The sequence below is a fragment of the Magnolia sinica genome, chromosome 2 (assembly GCF_029962835.1).
Source record: "Magnolia sinica isolate HGM2019 chromosome 2, MsV1, whole genome shotgun sequence".
Lineage (NCBI taxonomy): Eukaryota > Viridiplantae > Streptophyta > Magnoliopsida > Magnoliales > Magnoliaceae > Magnolia > Magnolia sinica.
This window is the reverse complement of record NC_080574.1, coordinates 37,949,862-37,961,548: the sequence shown is the minus strand read 5'-3', so window position 1 is coordinate 37,961,548 and position 11,687 is coordinate 37,949,862. Positions and strand designations below refer to the sequence as shown.

The following is an 11,687-nucleotide window of genomic DNA, read 5'->3' as shown; positions in this document are numbered from 1 at the left end:
AACGCAAACAAGATGAATTTGGAACTAAAGGTGGGACACCCTAACTATGATCGTTTCTGAGAGCAGGATATTTTCTGAAAAGCACAGAAGCAAAAAAAAAAAAAGGCCCAAAAACTCAAGGTGGGGTGCCATCACCATTAGTTTGAGTTGGATCAGGTAGAAGATCATGATAAGCTACTGAGCAGTTGAGGGAGCAGAAAAAGCCAGTGGTCAGATGAGGCTATCGAAGCAGGCTTGGCATACTAGAAACAATATCTCAAATGTATTTAAATACCATAAAAAAAAATTAAAAAAAAAGTATGAAATTCCTTTTTAGCAATAGACAACTTCGGCCTGATTATCAGTAACCATCACCAAGTAGACTGAATATAATGTAGCAACAGCAACAAAAAACACCACATCACGACTGTCCTTGTCATATATATATATATATACACACCCTATCTCCTGCATCCATAATTGGCATTTTCCGTTTGGATGACACACATACAGTAATAAAGATCCACAACACTCAAAACGAAGCAATGCAGTTTCAACCATATTTACTCTCAAAACCAATCATTTCTATCAAAATACAGATAAATCACCCAGTGTGGGTAAATTTCTACTCTAATTTCCACATTTCCTCTTGCCTGTAGAAGAACCTACGGGGAGTTCCCTGAAATCATGGAATGGAGCTGTTTTGCTGTCCATGTGACTTCTGCAAGGTCGTGTAGAGGAGCCACAATCTCTACTGCGAATGTCATAAGCAGGACCCGACATTCTGCAACAAATAACAAGGCAACAGAGCACTGTTGTCATCTCAAAACAAACTGGAGAGTGAAAATTCGGCCTATGCATGTCCTCTTGCAAGTGTGTGTTCAAGAGGGCGTATGAAGATCACATGCATGCAAAACCTATCAAGCATGATATATGTTTTAATGTTAGCTTGAATAAGCGACAGCAAACCACATGTAAATCTAGACTGAATTCATGCTGGCCCAGTGCATGTGCAATTGTTCATATATTTGACCATCAGATGCACTTCAAGAAGCAAACATTTGCGCCCACACTTTCCCATGAGTTAAACAAACAGCTCATGAACCGACACACATCATACATGTGTTCATACATGCCAGTGCTTAGGAGGTACGCTCCAGTGGTACTGTCACTACCGTAAGCTTACAGTGGTACCAGGAAGATGTCGGGCCCATGCAGTATATGTGTCACATCCAATCCGTCCATCGCATGTCTTCTCAGGTTACCATCAGGGCCTGAAAATCAGCTAGACCCAAAACTCTGGTGGGCCAAAGCAAAGGGAAGGTGGGAGGGGACGCCCACCCTGATTCTCACCAAGGCCCACCTGAGTTTTTGAACAGCCTGCATTTTTCCCTGACCCTTCATCCAGGGAAGATGAATGATCTGGACGGCATGGATTCTGTATCCACAACATGTGAGCCCCCCACGCAAATCAAGGGTGTGCATCCCCTCTCAACTTGTGCCGTGACCCACCTGAGTTTTGCATTTGGGCTTATTTTTCAAGACCTAGGGGTAACGTGAGGCAACACATCTGATGGACAGGTCGAATGTTGTGTATACATCACATGGGCCCCACATCTATCCAGTACCACTGGAGTGCACCCCAGAGCTTAGTTGCCAGAAGGAGCTGGAGTGGGTATGAAAGATCTTGAGGCAGGAGCACAGCCCTTAACAAAAGATTCGTGCAAGTGATATCGACCAAATATGGACATTCTTGCAGTCATCTGCACTTCTATGTAAGAATCCAGTCAAGAAGCATGTAGGAGGCCTAGGGCTGAAAGTCAGGCAGGTTGGTGCTCAACCCTAGCCCAACCCAAGGTACCTATACCTCAACCCTAACCCAACCTCGGGTTGGGAATTCTCAACCCAAGCCCAACCCAAGCGGGCTCAGTCAGGTTGGTTGGGTGGATACATGCTAATATTTTTGTTATTACATTAGTCTATTATATTTCAATACATGTTGTACCTATGATTTTATTAATTATATATGTAGTTACTTATCGTAAAATACTTCATTTTTTTTCTAAACAAACAAGCTAAAATATAGGACAACTACTCCTTTAAAGGTCGTGTTGTGTAGCATGCAATCTACTTGGGAGAGAGAAATCCGGCGTATCTTGTTAGCTTCAGTCATCAGAAATGACGTGGACCAATGAGACCCGATGGCACTGGAATTTCCTGTGCCTTCAACGCAGACGATCCACACTCAATTATAATTTATAAGTAACTTATATATTGATTAGGTTCGGGTTGGATCGGGCAACCCGAGACCTCAACCCGAGCCCGACCTAAGTTTTATCGGGTTGGTGTTTGTATAGCCCAAGCCTGAGACCGAACCCGATACATCCTGCTCGAGCTCAACCTAATGTCGGGTCGGTCACGGGTCGGTCGGGTTGAACCCGCCCGACTTTCAGCCCTAAGGAGGCCCCATCAAGCCACTGCCATGTCTCCAACCCTCTGTCCCCAAGTTAAATATTCAGACACTAAACTCACGGTTAATCACATATCTTCGGTTTGGAATCTTTGGATGTCATGAGGTGCCTGGAATAAACAGCTAATACTACAATCCCAGAGAGGCAACAGCAATAGGAAATAAATAAATAAATAAACTGAAATCTAACTCACCTGAGATCTCGCTGAAATTGAGAAGGGACAGAGAAGCAAGTACTCTATGCTCGACTCGCTCATTCTCCAACTGCTGTTTCAATGGATGGATGAGAGATGAGAATGCAGATAGCTGGAATTCAGCATCCAGCATAGAAGCAAGAGAGCGGCTCAGCCATGCTACTGTGGTGAGGCATGCCCTCACCAAATCTGGATTCTCAGAGCTTATACACTTGGAGATACTCTCTAGGAATGACTTCTTTCCATTACCGAGCAGCAGTGCTGCCAAGTTCCTCAACCAGTCTTCACTTGCCTTTTCTTCTTCCTCCTGAAAATGGAATCACAACTTCAATTGAGGATATCATCAACGATGAACCCTATCTCTGAGAAAGCTCAAAAAAAATGATAAACCAGAAAAACAAAAATCAAAAACCAAAAAGAAGAAGAAGAAGAAGAAGACAAGAGAGAGGTAAACCATAAAGGCAGAAAAAGGGATTCCTAACTTTCCAGACATGAAGCAACAACCGGAAGTAGTATTTATAACCTCAAAGCCTACAGGTAAAAAACCTGGCAGATCAGGTAAGAACTCTAAATGTTCAACTGACAATCCTAAGATTGTGTTTCGATGAAGTAGTTTTCGTGAACCAAGAAATGCAAAATTAGCTGCTGCTTAATTCTTTCAAGATTTTCGGAAGTTCTACCAAGTAGAATTTCTCAGAATTCATAAAAGGCACCCTTTTCACACCACCAGTTTTAAAATTTCAATTCCCACCCATGAAAAGTAGCCTAATCAATACTTAAGATTTAAGATTTTACAAGAATAAAAATTACATCCACGCGTAGTTCCAAATTTTTGCAAAAAAATAAAAAATAAAAAATCCAAACTCTGCCTAAATCACTTTACAACTTGCAATAGGAACTACTGGCAATAGGGAAAGAAAGACATTTGAACGTACCCATGAAATGGCCTCGTCAATTTGGATGTCCTCATCATCATCGAGGGAGTTGGCATCCTGAATATCAAAGAATCCTGCCTGCTTTAGTAGCCAAGTCTCAGTCAATACCTCTCCAGAGTGTGAAAAATGCCCCCCCAAGATAAGAAGAGCCCTGCAACATTGTTCCTTTACTTCTTCATCCACCAAACTGCAGTTAAGAGCAGCTATAATAGCATCAACAGCCTCTTCTCTGTATATGCTATACTTTTGGGGCTCTACCTGAAATGACGTTGTTCCAATAAATATCAAATTCCTTGTTGGCTCAATCTAAAGTTTACTAGGGTCCACTTTTGTCCAAGTACTAAGGTTCCAAATTTTGAAAACAGAACTCTTTAAAATTCAAAATCACCCATCTGTAGATTTGGACGACTCAAGCTTTTTTTTCAAAGATAATTCAATCTCAAGGGGCACTTCCATCATCCTTTAGATATCTCAGATAGAAATGTCAATCAGTGATGATAAGAATGCTCTATCAAAGTTAGATATACTTGCTTCATTGTTGCTTTAAAAAATGAAAAATAAGGCGTCATCCTGGGAAGAAAGAGCATAAACAAGCTGCACATTCCAGTTTTTCAGAGGATGAAAATACTACTAAATTCAAAATTGTCCCTATCAGAATTCAAAACTACCTTAATTTTTTTTTAGAAAATACACAATACCAGAGATTATCAACAATGACCAGTAATATGGAAGCTTTGGAATGGATCTTCAACCTTTTATGACCATTCGAGTACATAACAGTAAATAATGAAAAGGAAAATGGCCATGCATTTATCTCAAAAAACAATCCAAACAGCACTATATGGATTCTAGTTTTTGCCGAAATTTGCTAAGTGGAGAGACAATCCTGAAACAAGCAAAAGAAACCCTCATAATTTTAAAATAAGAAATATGTACAAAAAACTGTTCTACTACATTTTCCTCAAAAGAAACCCTCATAATAATGTTAAAATAAAAATATGCAGATGGAAATTGATAAGGAAAAAAAATGCATGGGTGAGAGAGAAGAGCTCCATGCACAATAAAAATGATAAGTGAATTTCAATAGCATAGTTACAAGAAATTGTGCTACAGAATTTTCCTCACATCTTAAGATACCATGAACATTTTTTGCACAGCAAAATAACTGGTCACTCTTCTATACATAACGATGAAATAATTTGGTAAATCTGGGAAAATGAATCAATTTGAGTCACCACCAGTTGGGTTCGACTCCGTAGTTCAATGGTAGATAGAGCCTGTGTTTCAACATTGAGCCCTTTGGTCTGTGCCCAGCTTACCTATCAAAAAAAAAAATCACCGGAAAAAACAAAAAAAGATTTAAGGAAGCATTCTGTTTTGTTAGAAACCAAAATGTGGATATGGAAAATGAACATGGAATCGGTCAGAAATGGAAAACAGTGGATTCCACAAGGAATATTCTCATTTGTTTTGCATGCAGTTTTCCATGGATTTATGAGAAAATATAAAAATGGCAATGGTCAAAAAGTCACCCACCTTATTTCAGTACGTTGGAAATCAATTTAACGTTTTTTTTTGGGCGAAATTGAAACCCATGTTTTTTGTGGATAAACTTCGAAATGGAAAACGGATCTACACATTTTTTTTGTTTTCTGCAAATGGAGAAAAGTAGGATTCTGCAGATATCATTTTCATTTCAGAGGTATTGCAGAAAAACAAACACATCCTAACAAATAAGAGAAGGCCATGACTGGGATCCTTGCATAAAATTTCAAAAAACAAACACACTGGGTAAAATCAGCTAAGTTTGCTGGTCCAATTAAACTAGTTCCAGACTAAACAACATCAATAAACATTACAAAATAGTTCATATCACAAATCAAATTCACATTTTCACTTAATGCAATGAGGATGAATTATGGGATTGTGAATTGAGTCAGATATTCAAACTCAACACTAAAACAATATGGAACACTTGTTAAGAAGCATACCAGAAGATCAAAATGCAAGAGAAGTACGGAGACCAGGGGTTTTTGCTCAAATGAGGAGCTCTGGAGGTAGACAAGAAGAACATGCAGGGTATTCATGATCCCCTCTTTCTGCAAGCCATTCAAGAATGATGTTACAATCGTCCTCCTGTGATGCCCAAAAATAAGAAATGTGATCAGTCTATGAGGGTGGTCAAATATGTCAATCAGGAGGGTGCATGTTGTGGCTCCCTTGCAAAAGGATAATTAGTAACTGCAAAGAACAAAGAACCCATTGACCATTATGACAAATGAAAAACAAAACACAATCTGACAGACCTGTTGAGGCAAATCAGTTCAGTCAGCAGCAACACAGCATTTTTTCTTGATCTAACTTGCTTACTATGGAGGAGCTCAATAAGACATGATTCTTTAATGTTTCTTGCTAAGTAATTTCTGCAACCACCATCAGCCTTGATGCAACATGATAGAAGTGCAGTGACACGTGTTTTCTCATCCAAATCCCCAAATTCAAACCTCTGGACAAGGAACTGCAAGCCTCCAAGAGAGATGAGGTGTTTAGCATTCTCCATTGCTTCTTCTGAGTTGAAACCAATGAGAAGTTGCTCCAATATGAATAAAGCTGCTTCGTCCTTGGATCTATCTACATGTTTAATCGAGCAACCAGCTATCTGATTGGCAAAGACCAAGAGATTTCTACAATGTTCAGATTTCCACCCATCAACAATTCGCTTCAAGACAAAATTAGTGATTGGAATTGCTCTAGACCCTAGAGTTTTCCCAGTCACTGGGCATGTTCTGTTGCCTCGATCGAGCCATTCCTTAAGGGCCACTCGCTCAAAGGTCTGACCAGTTTCTATTGTCACAGGGTCTTCAAACAACTGGCCTGTTAAAGGGCAGATGAAATCCTTGGGAATACTAGAGAAGTAAGAGCTTCTTTCAAAATGTTCAGAACTTCTACAGGGCCCTGCACTGGTAATAGATAATCATGAGTAGTTTTCAAGACTGTTCAGGAAGAAAGGAAGTCTTGGCAGAAGAATAAACAAATTCTTACCTAGAATTCGTTGTGGGCAAGTCAACATTCAAGGTTGTAGATGCCAACCCTGCTTTAGTGAAGTTACATTTTGTACAGGATTGTATGCTGCTTTGCTGCACTCAAAGGGAGTTTGAAATTAGCAATGGTCAGAATCTAATGATAGATATTGCTCAGAAAACCAAAAAAGGAAATCAACAATTTTCAGTACATCATTATACAAATCGAACACTGGCATGCACTTTGACTGCAACAGAGAATCAGGGTCAACGGAATCTGGGGAATCCCTGTTCTGCTGTTGGAAAATAGCTTTTGCTAGCTTCTTAAGAGTAAGCTCATTTGCTTTTGTATGTGAAGGCAGATGCAGCATCATGGTGCTCCCAGAGTTGTTCTGGGAAAGCTTTGTAAGGTCAGCTTCTTCTTCAAGTTCTGTTAACTCAGCAGCCACTTGATGCAATCCCCATTCATTGTCAGGTGTCAATAACAGTCCATCTTCCTGCAGAGTGTGGAGAATGATGTAATCAATCATGACCTCATATATATGTATTAGGCTGATGCAGTAAAGTGAGAGGGAGGGAAGGCAAGAGAAACTTTCAACTATAATTTGGGAAATCACGTTGCTGATACAGCTGGAATGAAATTTTTCAATGACATTAAACCACTCGGCAGAGCTCCTGGAGAAGGGGGGACTAAGACTCTAAAGTGATTGGTTCCACCGTGGCCAAAGCATCATTTATAAAGTAAATTTTTTTATTAGTAATTAATAATAATAATAATAATTGTTGTTGTTGTTGTTGTTGTTGTTGTTGTGGCTGTTGTTGTTGCTGTTGTTGCTGCTGTTGTTGTCGTTATTATTATTTTCAGATGAATAAAAAGTTTTATTGAGAAAAAAGTAAAAACATATGAAGGAGAGTTAAAGAATCTACTTTAGTCTCATGGCGGGGGACCTTTCGAAAGTTCCCAGACATTCCGTGGCAGCTTATGCTACCGCGGATGTCTTTGGCGGTGACTCCAGTGACCTCGCAATCAGTGGATACCTATTTGCTAAAAAGGGCAAGTCTATGAGTGGTCCTATAATCGCTCCTTCCCTCACAAGGGAAGCAACAGCTTCATTAGCCTCTCTAACCACATGACGGAAACATACATTCAAAGGGACCCTCAAATGCTCCCCCTCTCAAAAGAATGTCCATCATCTAACTAAACACATTTGTAGAGTCAGCCACCTTTACATGATCAATGGACCAGAGAGAGATGTTGAATCAAGTACACAACCGCAAAGCATATTAATTCACAGTAAAATTTTCAGGAAACGATTAACTCTAGGTTTTAATCATAAGACAAAACAGGGGTTGGCTTTACTGAGAATTTATTGATTCTTGTTGAGTCTTTAAAGAGTCAACAAGACTTTCATTTTCTAAGTAGGTTGACTCAGCACATCCAACACCGCCCAGAAGTGATCAGCAAACAAGTCCCCAGCCTGGCCAAAAGAGGGTTGATGTCAGGAATAAGCTGGATGCAAATAGCTGAGATAAGGCAATGATGATGATGATGATTGACTCAACGCAAGCCCTAACAGGATTTCATTGCCTGAGACATAATACTAAAGAAAATATAGACATGAAAAGATTCAATTAGAAAGGATGAAAATCGAACAAATAGCATCCACATAATCATCCTTCCATTGACACAACATGCAACTTGGAACCCTAGGATCTTAGTGTGACGTGCAACTTGGAACCCTAGGATCTTAGTGTCTAACCAATGGTGGCAGCATATAAGATACGTAGTTAGGCTAACTGACACCTGATGTTCATTCAGATGAATGCCCATGAAGTTCACATATAAGATACGTAATTAGGCTGATTGACACCTGATGTTCTCTCAGATGAATGCCCACAAAGTTCACATGAACCTAATTGATACAAAATCAGATGAAGCTGCATGAGTTTTCATTCAACGACTTTTTGGCATCATCTAGAAGAAAGTCAGAGACAAAGGAAAATAAAATAATAAATCACGAAAAAACAAATAGAACTACTTACATGAAGAGATGCAGCCTTGGGTGACTTCTTTCTTGGGTCTTCTACCATGTGTTGTCCCGTATAAGTTTCAGGCTTTGGAGAGTAAGTTCTTACATTGTCATTTTCTTCAATGGAACCATCAAAGCTTCTCATGCCAGTACTAAAATTCTCCTCCCCTTTTCCATCCTTAAATTCATCAGTTCCATTCAATGTATTAGAACGACCAAAAACAGCTTCATATAATCTTTTGCTGATCATTGGCTGAGAAGAGATAGAACGAACTGGACTGGATTCTGGCTCAGGAGATGGTCCATGTGAACCACCTCGTGAAACTCCGAAAACAGATGTTTTAGGGATATGAATAGATGGAAGGGGAGGGGCTTCAGTTCCAGCAGTAAGCCATTCCTTGTAATAAACTGCAAACTGATAAGTACCACTATCCAATATTTCATTATACACTTTCTCAAGAAGTTTTATTTTCCTCGGCTTGCTCGATGATTTTGTTATGGCCTCAGCTTCTTGATCATACCACACCCTCAAATGTGAAAGATGAGGAAGGAAAAGATGGTCCCACAGATCGGGCAACAAAGTCATCCGTGCTTGAAAGGGTGAGTCACAGAAAACCTGCAGAAGATGCTTCGCTGAAGCCCTATCTTTCTTCTGGAGCTTATAAATCAGACTAAGGTAAAGATGGGCACAGGCGGCCAAATGTGAATTGGAAATCCCAGATGTAAACCCGTCCTTTAAATCCTTTGAATTCAAGCCAGCAATGACGCTCAGCTGTAAAGAAACTTTCTTCAATTCCTTCGGACTTCCCAATTCCTCGGCAACTCTTTCTACTCCTTCGATTGCCTGTTTGAGATTGACTGCAACTGCACTGTTTGCACCTTCCCTTGTTTTTGTGAAATTTAGACAAGACATACAATTGTGACGAAGCGATGATCGGAAATTCTTGTCTTTGAGAAAACGTCTGATATAACCACTAAGGATTGAAATCATAGCTTGGATAGCAACTTCATCGAGTGCAGGTTCAGAAACCATCTGTTCGAGTTTCAGCTGCCTCTGAGACTGAAGCTCACCAGACTTTTTGTTATTCTGTGAGCTTCTATTACGAGAGTTTTTGCTAGAGCTCATTTTTACCATTAGGTGTTTCGTAGATCTATTTCCATGTCTCTCATCTCTCAGTAAATCCTTCCTAGTTCTTTCTTCATAACTCTCAGTTTCCTGCAAATCATTGATAAATTTATCTTTCACTCTATCATGTTCCTGAGATTCATTCAAAGACCCATCACTGAAACTCTCATTTTCATGCACATGTTTCCAACTCCTATCATCTAACTTTGTGTTTGGCAGGAATTCGGTATTATTCCTCACTTTATACCGAAAATTTCCAGATGATCTAACACTCAATATATCATCATCACGGAGATCATCACATTCTCTTTCTTCATCTATCTTAATATCCCGCATGCTTTTCTTAGATTCGACGACCAACCTCTCAATTTCATGCAGATCAGTCCTAGATCTCCTAACTCTGGCTCTCTCATTTTTCTGCAATTCGATTCTAGATCCATGCTTAGAAACATCGGACCTAGTCCTTTCAGTCCTAATTCCAACATTTGGTGCAGAAGCTACAGGACTCTGTTCATGGTAAAGATAAAGCGGCATACTTACAGCCTTCAATCCGAAAAAGGTCCCTGAGGAACGCAATGACGTTTTCCCACCTCTAAACCCTTCCTCTGCAAGAAGCTCCTGCAGAGATGCCATTTCCACTCCTGGTGACTTTGGGTTTCGAATATGAGAAGCGATCTAGAGTTTTTGTCTAGAAGAAAAGGAGGAGAATCGATAAACACAGATATACATCAGATGTCTACAGTTTCAACTCCGAGAAGCGATCTCAGGTTTGACTTTTCAACAAAAAGGAGCAGAGAAAGAGACACACTTCAAACAGAACTACTTCAGAGACACCATTTCCGCTCCTTCCGAGCTCTTTCCAGCAATCTGCGGCAGAATTGTAGGATTTTGAAAGGAAAACTGATCTAAGCTCTGACCTTCGAAGGAAAAAGAACAAAGAAAGGGAAGGAGCGTTTGAACCCTTCCACCACAGCGAGGAACTGCTCAAGATGCCGTTGCCGCTCCTCCAGAGCTCCTTCCAGCGATTCGAAGTAGAGAATTCTGCGATTTTGAAGCTGAGAAAAGAGATAGGATTTTGTTGTGGAAGAAGGAGAGAGGACAAAGAAGAAAACGGAGAAGGATGGAGAAGAATTGCCATTTTAGAGGGGAGATGCCTACAGCGGAAGAAGTTTGGAAAAGGAAGAAAACAAGGGAGAAAAGGGTAAGAGAGAGAGAGAGAATGAGACAAATGGAGAGCAGACAATAAGAAGCGGCTTTTATGCCATTCGGTCGATTGCAGCAGCTGCAGGCGATTTGGTATTTCTGCTGCCGTCTTCTCCCTCTCAAACCTCGAGCGTGGCGTATTCTATGCGACCGGTGTGTTTGGCACGCTCAATGCACGCGGAGAGAAAGTAGTTTGCCAGCAACTTTTAGGGTCTGTTTGGCCAGCTGGATTAGATGGGCTTAGGTGGGATGGAATTGCATCTGGTCCTGTGCCAATTCCACTCCATGTTTGGGAAGAGTGGAAAAGCTTGGAAGTAGGCTAGATGGAATCGTATCGGTCCCGTGCTAATATCACTCAATGTTAGTAACTTGTGTAGGTCCCACCATGATGTGTGGGCTATATCCACACCGTCCACCCATTTTTTGAGATCATTTTAGAGCATGGGTGAAAAATCAGATAGATCTAAAGCTCAAGTGGACCCCACCATAGAAAGCAACGGGGATTGAATACTTACCGTTGAAAACTTCTTTGGGGCTACATAAGTTTTGGATCTGCCTCATTTTTAGGCCCATGCCATAAAATGAGGTTACAAAACAAATAAATGGTTTAGATATAACACATGTGTGTTATTGTCAATAGTTTCAAATGATGGTGAGTATATCCTTTCAATGTACCACTGTATTACAAATAAAAAAGAGAATTAAGCTTATCGCAACATAGAACAGTCCC

General features: G+C 40.3%; 1 protein-coding gene across 3 annotated transcripts; it reads right to left on the bottom strand.

Moving 5' to 3' along the window:
* Positions 1-288: 288 nt before the first annotated feature.
* Positions 289-11,123, bottom strand: LOC131236977 (putative E3 ubiquitin-protein ligase LIN). 3 transcript variants are annotated; one of them, XM_058234566.1, is made up of 8 exons: positions 8,642-11,111; positions 6,811-7,095; positions 6,621-6,715; positions 5,885-6,538; positions 5,570-5,714; positions 3,579-3,836; positions 2,644-2,950; positions 289-763 (listed from the first exon to the last, which is right to left on the bottom strand). In XM_058234566.1, exons 1-8 carry the CDS (start codon positions 10,385-10,387, stop codon positions 645-647), a joined length of 3,609 nt encoding a protein of 1,202 aa, XP_058090549.1. In that variant the 5' UTR covers positions 10,388-11,111; the 3' UTR covers positions 289-644. The 3 variants fall into 3 exon arrangements, with proteins under 3 accessions (XP_058090549.1, XP_058090550.1, XP_058090551.1); XM_058234567.1 differs by having other exon boundaries at positions 757-896; positions 8,642-11,114; XM_058234568.1 differs by lacking the exons at positions 289-763; positions 2,644-2,950; positions 3,579-3,836 and adding an exon at positions 3,852-4,897 and having other exon boundaries at positions 8,642-11,123.
* Positions 11,124-11,687: the final 564 nt, after the last annotated feature.